The 12,449-nt window shown below is 39.8% G+C and overlaps 1 protein-coding gene across 1 annotated transcript in view; it reads left to right on the top strand.

Moving 5' to 3' along the window:
• Positions 1 to 5,419: 5,419 nt before the first annotated feature.
• ipo4 (importin 4) overlaps positions 5,420 to 12,449 on the top strand; it is a 15,291-nt gene continuing 8,261 nt past the window's right edge. Inside the window, exons 1-15 of the mRNA XM_008277956.1 lie at positions 5,420 to 5,806; positions 6,194 to 6,280; positions 8,676 to 8,755; positions 8,877 to 8,918; positions 9,042 to 9,171; positions 9,450 to 9,629; positions 9,778 to 9,843; positions 9,966 to 10,067; positions 10,221 to 10,304; positions 10,730 to 10,885; positions 11,017 to 11,070; positions 11,179 to 11,288; positions 11,404 to 11,512; positions 11,874 to 12,003; positions 12,249 to 12,362. Of these exons, the coding sequence (XP_008276178.1) occupies positions 5,741 to 5,806; positions 6,194 to 6,280; positions 8,676 to 8,755; positions 8,877 to 8,918; positions 9,042 to 9,171; positions 9,450 to 9,629; positions 9,778 to 9,843; positions 9,966 to 10,067; positions 10,221 to 10,304; positions 10,730 to 10,885; positions 11,017 to 11,070; positions 11,179 to 11,288; positions 11,404 to 11,512; positions 11,874 to 12,003; positions 12,249 to 12,362 (1,510 nt within the window). The 5' untranslated portion in view covers positions 5,420 to 5,740. The remainder of the gene's footprint in view (positions 5,807 to 6,193; positions 6,281 to 8,675; positions 8,756 to 8,876; positions 8,919 to 9,041; positions 9,172 to 9,449; positions 9,630 to 9,777; positions 9,844 to 9,965; positions 10,068 to 10,220; positions 10,305 to 10,729; positions 10,886 to 11,016; positions 11,071 to 11,178; positions 11,289 to 11,403; positions 11,513 to 11,873; positions 12,004 to 12,248; positions 12,363 to 12,449) is intronic.

The following is a 12,449-nucleotide window of genomic DNA, read 5'->3' as shown; positions in this document are numbered from 1 at the left end:
TGCTGAAAGTAACATCAACTTGCTGACTTGGCAGCCCATAAGCTTTAGTCCTTTGTGACCCTTGAGCATGAGCGTTCGGCACTCCAGTTATACGACGAATTATGTTTTCATGAGCCTCAGTTCCAGGTCAATAGACTAAATATAGTATCTGGGTCTCAAGCCTTGAATAGTTTATGAACTGCTAATTTGTCTTAGTCAGCATTGTTGATTATGGTCCAATTATGAATCTAAGGCAGTGTAACTTCATATACTTACTGTGTTTGAAGACTAACACAGAGCATTTTATTTATGATTTCTTTCTTTCTTTTTTTTTTTTTTTTTACCTATATTTGGCTTTTTTTTTTAAATGTGTGCACAATAAGTCTTGAAAAACAAAACCAGACACTAAAGTGCTGTATCAAACTACAGCACCCTCCCCCCTTTCCTATACAATGGGCTGGGCATGTTTTGACCTAAACTTTTTCCTTCCATTTGCAAACCTTTTCACAAAGATGAAATAGATTAGCCTGGGCATTACCATCTAAGAGTTGTTTGTGTTCCTCCTCCTGGTCTGCATTGTTGTGGTAACGATTCAATTAGCAATGACATGATGTGAGAGCAGTGAGCTTGATGGGCACATTAGCATTTCCCACTGTTCTTTGGCAGGGCAGGGCGTGTTTGCCTCACCGTGTACGAGCCGAGACACATAGGTGGGGGTTGATGTTTTAGGTGTGTATAGAGGGCGTGTGAATAACTGTGCAATGCATTAGCATTGCTTTGTGTGGAGGAGATTACAGACTGGTCTTTGATGATTGGGGAGGCTGTTCCATGGAGCTTGGCACTGGAGAGACACTGCAAGAGTTAAAACGAGAAGTTCATGGAGCCATACATTTTCTGCATGTTGCCAACGGCTTTGTATTGACATTACATGAACCATTGGACAATTTTAACTTTCTGGAATTAATGAAACACCAAAGAACACTTTATTTGTAAAAGAAAAAAGAACATAGCCAAAAAAAACCTATTAAAACATTTTATCATAATCCATCTTGTCTTGAATTGAATTGAATTGAATTGAATTGAATTGAACTGAATTGAATTGAATTGAATTGAATTGAATTGAATTGAATTGAATGTTTCAGCAGAAACAAATTCCTCCTCTCTGGTGAGCAAACTATAAAATAAAGAGTGAAAGATATTTTTGCTGTTCCTTTACTAATGCTGATAAAATGGATCCTTTAATGAATCGATAGCAAATGAATCTACAACAATTCTGATAATTGATGGATTGGCTTAAATTAACTAACTAGGAAAACAAAGCCAAACAATTTAATCTAGCTTTGTAGATCTGATTATTTGAACTAAGTACATTGATTTCATTTTAACACTGAGGGGACACATGAAGCATGTGTCTCTGCGTCAAACACTTAATGTCCTGCATTCTAGTGATTTTTTTGTGCACTAAATTGAGCCTTTTCTTCATCAATGTGATTAGTAAAAAAAAAGTTTAAAAAAAGAGAATTATCTCTTTTTTTTACTTTTGTAAAGGAACTCACAGAATACAGGCACCAGATGACCATTTAAAATATAATAACTCTCTCTGACATTCTGTATTACTTTCAAATATCAAACTCCTGTAGACCAACTTTTCTCATTTAACTTGATTTCTGCTGATTCAACACACACTGTATGTGCTGGATTTACACTTCTGCCCTCTTCTGTGTTTTTTGTTTGAGGAAGTAATCTCTCTCCTGTCTTTTGTTAAATCATAGCCATCCCTCTCTGTTGTAGCAAATGTTAATAACAACAAAGACAGCAAAATTACATTTAATTGAAAATTTAAAACAGGAAATGTATGGAATCTTCTGATTCATTGAGTTAGTCGTTTTTTTGTTTTTTTTTAGGGTCATAACTGTAGTTCTAAATCAGTCATGTTATCCCCATAATTTTAAATACTGTAGGGTCCTAGTGCTAATAATTACTACATAGTCCGGTAAAATTGTATTTTACAGAATTATTGCAGGATATTGATTCATAATATTTAAATTATTAAACTAAAGTCACATCATAAGTAATATGTTAGGGTCTTGAGCTTAATATTTAAACTGTTAAATTAACTAATACCACCAAACTTTAATTTTGTGTTTTCTGACTTTTTAAAAATGTATTTAACTTTCTGATATTCTGAATGATTTTTCCACAGTAAAACACTTTGGCTCAATGGCTGTTGTTTTAAATTTGCTGTATAAATACCAGTAACTTTAAATGTGGATGTGGGACCTATCCACCACAATGGTAATGAACTCATTTGAGCTGATGTATAATCCTCTGGGGCCATATTTACCATCAATGCGTAAGCACAGATGTGTGCGAATTGCGTAATGAGTGCGTACGAACAGTCCCACGCAACGTATGGAATTTATCAACTTGGTTTTTTTTTTATTTTTTAAAAATTGAAAAACACGTGCATTTTAACAAACATGGCTTCTTTGATGTCAATGTAAACAAAAAATGAGTGGGAACAAAAAACTGCAAAAGTCAGTCCGTCGCTTATGTAAGGGAAGGAGTTCAAAGTCTGTGGGGGAATTACATCAGTTCTTCATCTGGGAGATATTCATTAAAGTAGGATAGCAGTTTGACAGCATTTGTTTTTTCCATTCGGTCCAAAGATTTCAAATACAATTTAAGATCATTTTTGAAGAAGGAAATAGTAGGGGCACATATTTGACATTTACATTTGTGAATACAGAATTTAGCAATACATATAGAATTACATTAAGATAGAGTTCTTCTTTTTTGTTATTTACCAGAATACCAAATGGATTTCACCCATTTATACAAGTCTATCCAAAACTTTTGAACAATGATACAATCAAAAAATAAATGGTCAGTCGTTTCTATATTTGTATTACAGAAAGTACAGTTATTTTCCTGAATATTGAAGCATATTCTTAATAATTCTGGATGGATATTGTTCATGATTTTGAAATGTGTTTCTTTAACTTTGGGAGCAACTGGTAATGATTAATACATCATTCATGAGTTTCGCTGTAGTCTTTTTGTCAAATTTGGATAGAATGCCATTTTTATTTTGAAATCCAGGAAATAATTCATTGTTTAAACATTTTCTCATAAATGAGTTATTACATTTTTTGTTACAGATTGGCAACCCATGTATCTTGGGAGTGGGTAAATGTGTTTCAGTTATAATTTGGTTGACTAAAGAATTTTTGGACAGAAAAATTAATTCTTTAGGCAGTGCATTACGTAAACGCAAGAAATCTAAATGAGAGGGGTAAAAGAATTTATCAACTTGTACCTACCGTTAGGAATGTGCGTATAAACACAACTCTGACTATGCTTGCGCACAAATCTAGCGGTAGAATAGTGTAAGTACAAATAGAAATGAGTTTTAGACATTCCAGCGTGAGGTTGGAGATATATGCGGCATTTCCAGCCATCACTGAGCAGGATCATGCCTGCAGTGTTGGATGGCATAATTCCGCTGGCCCCAGCCTACATCCAGTTCCCTTAAAGCCATCACCAACGAGCTCAACTCAAACTTCACACCATCGCTAGCTTCCCAAACATAAGTGAAGCCACAGACTGCACCCACATCGCATCCAAAGCACCGTCACTAAGAGAATTTAATTATGTTAATTGCAAAGGGCTTCATTTCATCAAGTAATTTGCGAGGCACATTTGTCGCTATCAGAAGTTGTTGCCCGGTGGTCTGGAGGAACGTAAGACTCAGTCATTGAGCAGAACAGTTTTGTGGGTCTCCAAGCAGGGGCTGTTGAAGATGGCTAGCTTATTGGTGAGTGTTAAAAAGTGTGGAAATGTTTTTGCTGGACTTAGTATGGGTATTAAAACATCTCATCTGTAAGTGATCAGGGTTATCCACTGGGTGAAAGTTGGGTATTAATTTGTTCTCCCCCAGTTGCAGTCGCTGTGACACGTTTTTTGGCACTGAACTTAACGTCAAACCACTTTTTATTTATTTATTTATTTTTATTGCTGCTAGTGATCTCTCCCCTGACCCCTGGGCCCGGGACAAGATGATATTACATGCCCCCCCCACACACACCCACTCATCCACATCTCCCCTTTTCTTTGCTCTTCCTCTCCTGTTCCTCTCCTCACCTTGCCTCCTCTAATTCTCCTCTATTCTGCTTTCTTTACATCTCTTTCATCCATCCTGCTCAGACTGTCCGACTGGGCAGCAAGCCCATCCCGCTGCACTTTGGCGCTCGCTCTCTCTCTCATCCGTGGTCTGACTCTGTCCCCCCCCTGGTGGACCAGCGGGTCTCTCCTGCTCCACCGTGTCTCGCTCCCTCTCTCAGTCTCATCCATGGTCTGACTCTGTCCCTCTGTTGCGGACCAGCAGGCCCCTTCCTCCTCATCTCTGTTCTGGATCTCTCGCCTCGGCCTCTCTGTCTCATCCTCTCTGACGGAGCCACTAAACTCGCCCGTTTCTGTCAAAACAACCCGTGTTTTGTCAGGATTTTAATCACAGCTAACGGATATTAAGAGCTAGCCAGATAACGTCACAATGCTGACAAACGTTGGCTCCGCTGTTTCTTACGTTGTTCTACGCTGACTTTACTAGTTCCAGCTCCGTGTCACCACCCTTTTAAAAGTATTTTTTTAAGCAAATCTCTAAGGCCTCTATTTTCTTCCTCTCTTTTTCTCTTCTTTTTCCTTTTCTGAGCACCAGACTTCTGCTGAGCGGACACTTTGGTGCTGAAGTGCAAAATCCGAACTTCCAGTAAAAGGACATCAAATGTTGATCAGGGGCCAAACCATTTTATGTTGGAGGTGGGGGTGGAGGGCAATTCCAAAGATATTAAGGACAGTTCAGACAAAAACAAATTAAAACTTCTAACTCAAATATCGCACTGTTTCTTTCCATTAATAGCCCTTCTTTGGAGAAAAAAATCCATAATTCAATGAGGGTCCAGTTCTGTCCCCCCCCCCCAGTCTGGGCCCGGGTGATGAGAAAGAATATTCACTTGTTTTATACACAGTGGTAAGAACAAGTGGGATTTACCAATATATATATATATATATATATATATATATATATATATATGGATTTACCAGCACTGTTGACTTCCTGATAGGCGTACAACCCACGACTTTATTGGCTGATATTCAAAGCTTTCTGCACATTAAAAACAAATCACGCATGTCTGCACTTGAAATGCTGAAGGAAAAAAGACCCCTGGGGTTATATGTTGCATCTGTTTCATTTATTCATTCATGCGTTTTTATTTGGAGGGAACAAATCAACACATTCTAAATATTCAGACGGGAAGTATCCCCTGCGTCCAACCTACAAATTTTATATTTGGCCTCCTGTCCGGCAGCGGCGCTGTTTTTCCTCCGTCAGACTCGGAGCTCTAAATTCCGCAGGTCCCTTTAACTCAGCTCACATGGAGCTGCTGGCCGCTTCTGCGTCGCGTGCAGGCAGTTGAAGCGTTCATGGACCAGACCGAGCTGAGGACTCGAACTGGTCACTTTCAAAAACTCTGGAAAACTTCACATACACCCGACTTTTGAGAAGTTATTTTCACCGCAAACTCGGTAGCTAGCTTTCAAATCGTCCCGGAGAGACTTTGTTTACATAGCTGACAGGTGTAGCATACTTGGGTAGCCACACCGCGAAAGGACAACTCGCTATAATCTCTGCGGGTTTTGTTAGAAATATTAACAAATAAAAGATTGACTGGAGGTGAAAGCTCCTATCATCGCTATCAAGATGACAGAGGAACTGGAGCAAACGCTTTTACAGCTGACAGAGCCCGACAATGCAGTTATTCAGCAGGTAAAGACACAAATTTGAGTTTGTTGAAGTTATTTCGTTAGACAGGTGGCAAGGTTGAAACTTATGCTAACGGTTAGAGGCAACGGTTACCGAATGAAGCTAGCTAGCCTAGCCAAGTTAACGTTTGGTGACGTACAGCTGACTACCTGTCAAACCCTTGGTCCCCTTATTACTATATAGCGATGTTTAAGGCCACTGTGTCCTAACGTTCGCTGTCCTCTTTATGTAAAGTTGGTAACATAAAAGATAAACCATGGCTTAGATTAGGAGTAGTGAAACCTTGTGATACCTACTGTAATGTACTGTATTCGTGGATGTTATGAGTATCTATCTATCTCTCTCTATCTATCTATCTATCTATCTATCTATCTATCTCCCTCTTTTTAGGCCACAGCCAAGCTGAAACAGGCTTTCAAGGATCCAGCCATTATTCCAGCCCTGTGTGCTGTCATTGGTGGTTCCCAAAATCCTCAGGTATTGTGAGCTCTAAAAAAAAAAAAAAAAAAGTTTTAAGATTAAGGTCATTTTTGTCTTAGCCAGTAATGCAAATTTTACAGCTCTGTGCAGCTACATGATAAACAAAAAAACACACAGCTTGGCACAGAATAAGCCACACGTGTGAAACCATGTGTGATCATTTGTCTGCCTACAACATTCAAACGTAGAAAACCTACATACGTGTTGCACTTGTAAGAGCACCATATTGCACCTTGAAATCCAGGGGCCTCATTTATCATCAGTGCGTACACACAGATATGTGCATAGAGCGTGCGTACGGACATTCTTACGGAAAGTATGGAATTTATCAACTTGTTCTTATACATAGGACTGTGCGTAAATATACGCACACCTCTGACCATGCGCACGCACATAATCTAGCGGTAGAACAGTGAAACTACAAATAGAAAATATTCAGGGATTTTGACCACCGGCACATTTCAGCGTGAGGTTGGAGACATATGCATTTCCAGTCATCACTGAGCAGGATCAAGCCGGCAGTGTTGGATGCCATAACTCCCCTGGCCTCAGCCTACATCCAGTTCCCTTACAGTCATCACCAACGAGCCCAAATCAAACGGGGACTTAATACCGTCGCTGGATTCCCAAACATAAGTGGAGCCATAGACTGCACCCACATCGCATTCAAAACGGCATCACTACACAAACTTAATTTTGTAGATAGAAAAGGGTTTCATTCAATCAACGTACTGATAATTTGCGATGCGCATTTGTCGCTATCCAACGTTGTTGCCCGGCGGCTTGGAGGAACGCACGACTCATTCATTGAGCAGAACAGCTCTGTGGGTCTCCAAGCAGGAGCTGCTGAAGACGGCTGGCTTATTGGTGAGTGTCACAGAGTGTGGAGATGTTAGCTGGACTTTATTTGGTTATTAAAACATGTCATCTGTAGGTGAGCAGGGTTATCCACTGGGTGAACGTTTGGTATTAATTCGTCCTCCTCCAGTTGCAGCCATTTCTCTTTTATGGACTGTGATGCGGGCCTGCAAGGTGGCGCAGTTGGTTAGCACTGTTGCCTCGCAGCAAGAAGGTTGCCGGTTCGCGTCCCGATGGGGGCACCGGAATCTTTCTGCGTGGAGTTTGCATGTTCTCTCCGGGTTCTCCGGCTTGCCAAAAACATGTTGAGGTTAATTGGTGATTCTAAATTGTCCGTAGGTGTGACTGTGAGTGTGCTTGGTTGTCTGTCTCTAAGTGTAGCCCTGTGATAGACTGGCGACCTGTCCAGGGTGTCCCCTGCCTTCGCCCTGGGATAGGCTCCAGCCCCCCTGCGACCCTAATGAGGATTAAGCGGTGTATAGAAAATGGATGGATGGACTGTGATGCGTTTTTTGGCACTGAGCTTAACGTCAAACCAAATTTTTGACGGCGATCTCTCCCAACATAAATAACTGCGGTGGTTATCTTGTCCTATGCGGTATTTTTTCTTTCACTGCTTATCCCAACATTTCACGCAACAAACAATATTTTCTGGTTTGCTTCAACCTCGCTGACAAGTACCTTGATCTCAGTTTCAGAAAAGTTCCTCTTTTTCGCCCTTTTTGCCACGATGATGACGACAGGTGAGGAAAAAATAAATCTTCACTTGCTTTTTAAAGAGGCGTGTTATTTCCCTATATGGTGATTTGGAGGCGTTCCTGAAGGCAACGTGCACGAGCACGGAGGTTAAGAACAAGTGGGATTTATCAACACTGATGTGCGTACAACCCCCGTACGCACGTTTGATAAATACGGATTTTTTTGTACTTACGCACACTCTAAATTTCATTCGTACGACAGAATTTAGAACCTTTTCTACGCACTGATGATAAATGAGGCCCCAGGAATCCTGATATCAACCTTTTGGATCAAATGCGCAGGCCAGACACATCTAGAGTTTATACTGAGCTGTTGTTTGTTGACTTGTGTGATGGAAATAGGAATAAAAGACTGTTTAAAATGGTTGCTCTTATATTTGCAGACTCTATAAGGTCTACCTGAAGGTAGTAGTTTGTTGTCTAAAAATAAAGTATATGAGGGGTCCTTCAGAATCTTGTATGCTCATCTGACAACAGTTTTCCATAGACTGTGTGACAGGGATGTTCTTACTGCCCAATCGTTATTGCTGTTTTAACCAAGCTGTTTATTTTTGAGTTTGGCTGGACTGTGAGGGTACCGTAGCATGCTGCATCTGATTAGACTCTCAACAACAGCATTATGGAACTTTTAGTCTACAGAAGCTGTCATTATCAGAACTTATGTGTCTGTGTATGTGAGAAAAAGAGAGATATAAGTCTCAGCTCTTACCACTCTGTGATTTTATCTATGTAAGCCACAATGCAAACATTTTCTTCATTCTATACCTTACATGCAGATTCGCCAGTCAGCTGCAGTGATGCTGAGATTGAGAGTAAAGAAACACTGGAAGAAGATTAGCCCTAATGACAGAGAGAGGTTTGCATTGTACTTTGGAAAAATTATACACTGTTGTCACACTGCATCCAATTGTTATTTTAGATATTAAGTTGATTTGTTGTAATAAAGTTGTTGTTGTTTTTTTTTTTTTTTCATACAGCTTAAAGGCCGTGGTGTTGCAGGCCTTTATCCAGGAAACAGAGTAAGCAATGAATGACACTGATTCAGATTAAATGTTGCCTCAAGAGTTCAACACACTAGATATGCGGCTTTATATACTTGTGAAATGCCACTGACCTGTTGCCTATCTGTCTCTGCTTTGCAGGCACTCAGTGCAACACTCGATCTCCCAGCTGTGTGCAGTTATGGTTAAACATGAGACACCGGATCGATGGCCTGCTCTGCTGCAGCTTCTCAATGAATCCACCAAGAGCAGCAACCCTCAAGACAGACAGGTACACAAATCATGGAACAGCTAGGAATTTAGATAAGATTTATTTACTGCTACTTTTAAAGTTAACTGCGTTTATGTCATACCACCTCCAAATGATGGCTGAGTATGTTTGCGCTTATATATAGGCTGTCTATATATTGGTATGTTTTTTTTTTTTTTTTTTTACCTGATTGTTATAGTTTGTTTATAAATCCACAAATATGTCAGTATCCTCTTATATTGTATTTTACATATTCTTGGGCTTAACTCTGAAATATCAGCACTCTTTTGTTCTAACAGGTTGGCCTCCTGCTGCTTAATAAGGTGATGGAGTCCAACCCTGAACCTTTCAAGCCTTACTACTGTCAGCTGCTGCCGCTGTTTAGTACTGTGTTACAGGACCTCAACAACCCAACAGCCTTGTACTATTGCATACTCACCCTCTCTGCCATCACTGCATACACTGGCACAGAAGAGATGGTGAGGAAATGATATTGTTTCAAACGGTTACAAATTGGATAAACTTACAGTTAAGTTTAGGCAAACCATTGCCTAAGGCCTGAATCAATCATTTTGAAGACACTATTCAGTGACTGAAGTGACATTTTGCTGTGCTGTCATTTTTCAGAACCAGATGCGTTCTATCATCCCAAGTGTGATTGTTGCTCTGAAACACCTCATCAAGGCTGATGAGGTAAATTGTGCTATTTGTTTAAAAATGTTTTTACAAGTACTGATGTAAGTGTTGCCAGTTAAATCTAAAGGTATTGATAAATGAGAACTGCTAGATGATTGTGTTTATCTGTGTCTGCACAGAACCAAGCCAGTGAGGCCATGGAGGTGTTTAATGAGCTCATGGAGAGTGAGGTATCGATCATCGTCCCTCATGTTGCTGACATTGTCCACTTCTTCTTGGAGGTAGGATTTGAATTTTGGTTTTCCCTGCCAGCTTTGTCTTCTGAATTTCATTTAAATTTCTAAACTAACAAATGGTAGGTCATATATAAGATGTTTGTGATTTGAATGCTCAGAGTTTTACATCAGTATTTAAACACCATATGTTTGTATTAGGTGGGCAGTGACACCACTCTGAGTGACTCTCTGCGAGTGAAGGCACTCTCTTGCATTGCCTTCCTCATCAAGTTGAAGAGCAAGGTATGTCACTCGCCTGCACCTATAAGTAAATGATCTATATCTGTTCTTCAGTTTGGTATAAATAAAGATGCTCAAAAGCAAGATGAAAAATATTTGCAATTTATACAGTCATGAAGCATCTGAGTATGTCTGGATCTGAGGAGATGGTGGGCAATTTCTTTTTCTTTCTTGATTATCAAGGTCAGTTAAATAAGGTAAAAATTTATGCACAAATAGTTGTAGTACATTCTGACGCAGTTATTTACAAATTTTTCTCATACAGTGTGAATTTGTTAACTTTCCTAAACTGTCTATAATTCTCTGGTAATATTTTAATCTGAATTTAAGGGGCATTGGCTCATTATGCCAGCATCAAGCAGAAAGAAGGGTTAGTAGCATTTTCTTAATGAAATGTACGTTAAAAAAAATCTTCCTGTACTTTGTAGACGGTGATAAAGCAGAAGCTGCTGAACCCCATCCTGCAGGCTGTATTCCCTATACTGATTGCAGCTCCCCCACCTGGCGAGCAGGACCCAGAGGATGAGGAGGATGACACTGGAGATGACACAGACAATGAAAATCCCAAACACTGTGCTGCTCAGGTGGGGATATGTTTAATTTTTTTTTTTAATTGTGTTGATACAGTTTGTTCCTCTGTGTCATATTGTTTTTTGCCAACATTTGCTTTGCAGAAACTTGTACGGTTCCAAGTAACTTGTTTGTCTATTTCCAGATTATTGACACAATGGCACTCCATGTAGCTCCAGAGAAACTGTTCCATCAGCTAGTAAGTCACTTAGATGTTAAAAAACTTTACTGGAGATTCATTAAGTAAGAGCCTTGATGCGTATACCTGCTTTGTTTGCAATGCATTATGTTGTATCTTCTATAATAGATGCCCCTGACTCAGGCCTGCCTTGTCAGTGAAAACCCCTATCAGAGGAAGGGGGCTATCATGTGTCTTGCTGTACTGGCTGAAGGATGTGCAGACCACATACGCACTAAGTATGTTTATCTTTTTTTTTCATTCATTTTTCTTTGAGAAGACATGGTGATACATAGCACTCACTAAGATTTAATCATGTTGCCTCTCTTGTCTGTGTGTGTGTGTCTATTGTAGGATGCTGTCATCAGTTCTGCATACGGTATGTCAGAGTCTTTCTGACAGTAATCAGGTGGTGCGCAGTGCTGGCCTTTTTGCCCTCGGACAATTCTCTGAACATTTACAGGTGAGTCATGCCTCACATCACATAAATTTATTTCCTTTGCATACATGCTTAGTTTGCCGTTATGCTTTTAATGGTGTGTTTGTGGGTAAATATTATTACTTGCACATACTTTTGTATTGTGACACAGTACACTCAAAGTTTAGATTATGGACTGTGTAGGAATGAACTAGCAATTACAGTAAAATGTGGAATCTCTTTAATTTACTTACTGGAGTGCCACTTAACTTTTACTCTAATACCAATGTGTACCCCAAAATCTGTAATATAGCAAAAATAAAACATTTATTATGATTAGAATCAAGAACTCACACCTTCTCTCAATTTCCTTTGTTCACTCTGTTTCTCCTTCTCTGCTTCCCAGCCTGAAGTGAGTAAATACTGTGCAGAGTTGATGCCTTTGCTGCTGGGCTACCTTTCATCCTTGAATGAGGCAAAGGTTGGCCACGTCACAAAAGCCTTTTATGCCCTAGAGAACTTCATGGAGAACCTAGGTAAGATGGAAAAAAGGTTGCCTACTGCCTGCTGTAGAAATGTGAAGCTTTCATAGATGTTAACTTTCCTGGCATCATTTAAAAGAACCCAAATGCTCACTGAATTGTTTGACTTAACAGCATTCAACAGCACATCATCAAAATTAGGTTTGAGATGTTCATGAGTGTTGTGACATGTATTGAACACAGAGTCATTCAGTAACTAAAAATCATATCTCCTTCTATGTTTTGTTTTATTGTAACAGGAGCTGATATTGAGCCCTACTTGTCCACCCTGATGGAAACTATGTTGTCTGCTCTCAACAACACTGACAACCTCAAGATTAAAGAACTAGCTGTGTCTGCCATAGGTGCCATAGGTAAGACGTTGCCCATTATTTGTTCTGAGACATCCATCCATCCATTATCTGTACACCGCTTAATCCTCACTAGGGTCACGCGCGCGG

Source organism: Stegastes partitus, unplaced genomic scaffold, assembly GCF_000690725.1.
Source record: "Stegastes partitus isolate 25-593 unplaced genomic scaffold, Stegastes_partitus-1.0.2 Scaffold111, whole genome shotgun sequence".
In the NCBI taxonomy this organism is placed as follows: Eukaryota; Metazoa; Chordata; class Actinopteri; family Pomacentridae; genus Stegastes; species Stegastes partitus.
This window is presented reverse-complemented; position numbering and strand designations above follow the sequence as displayed.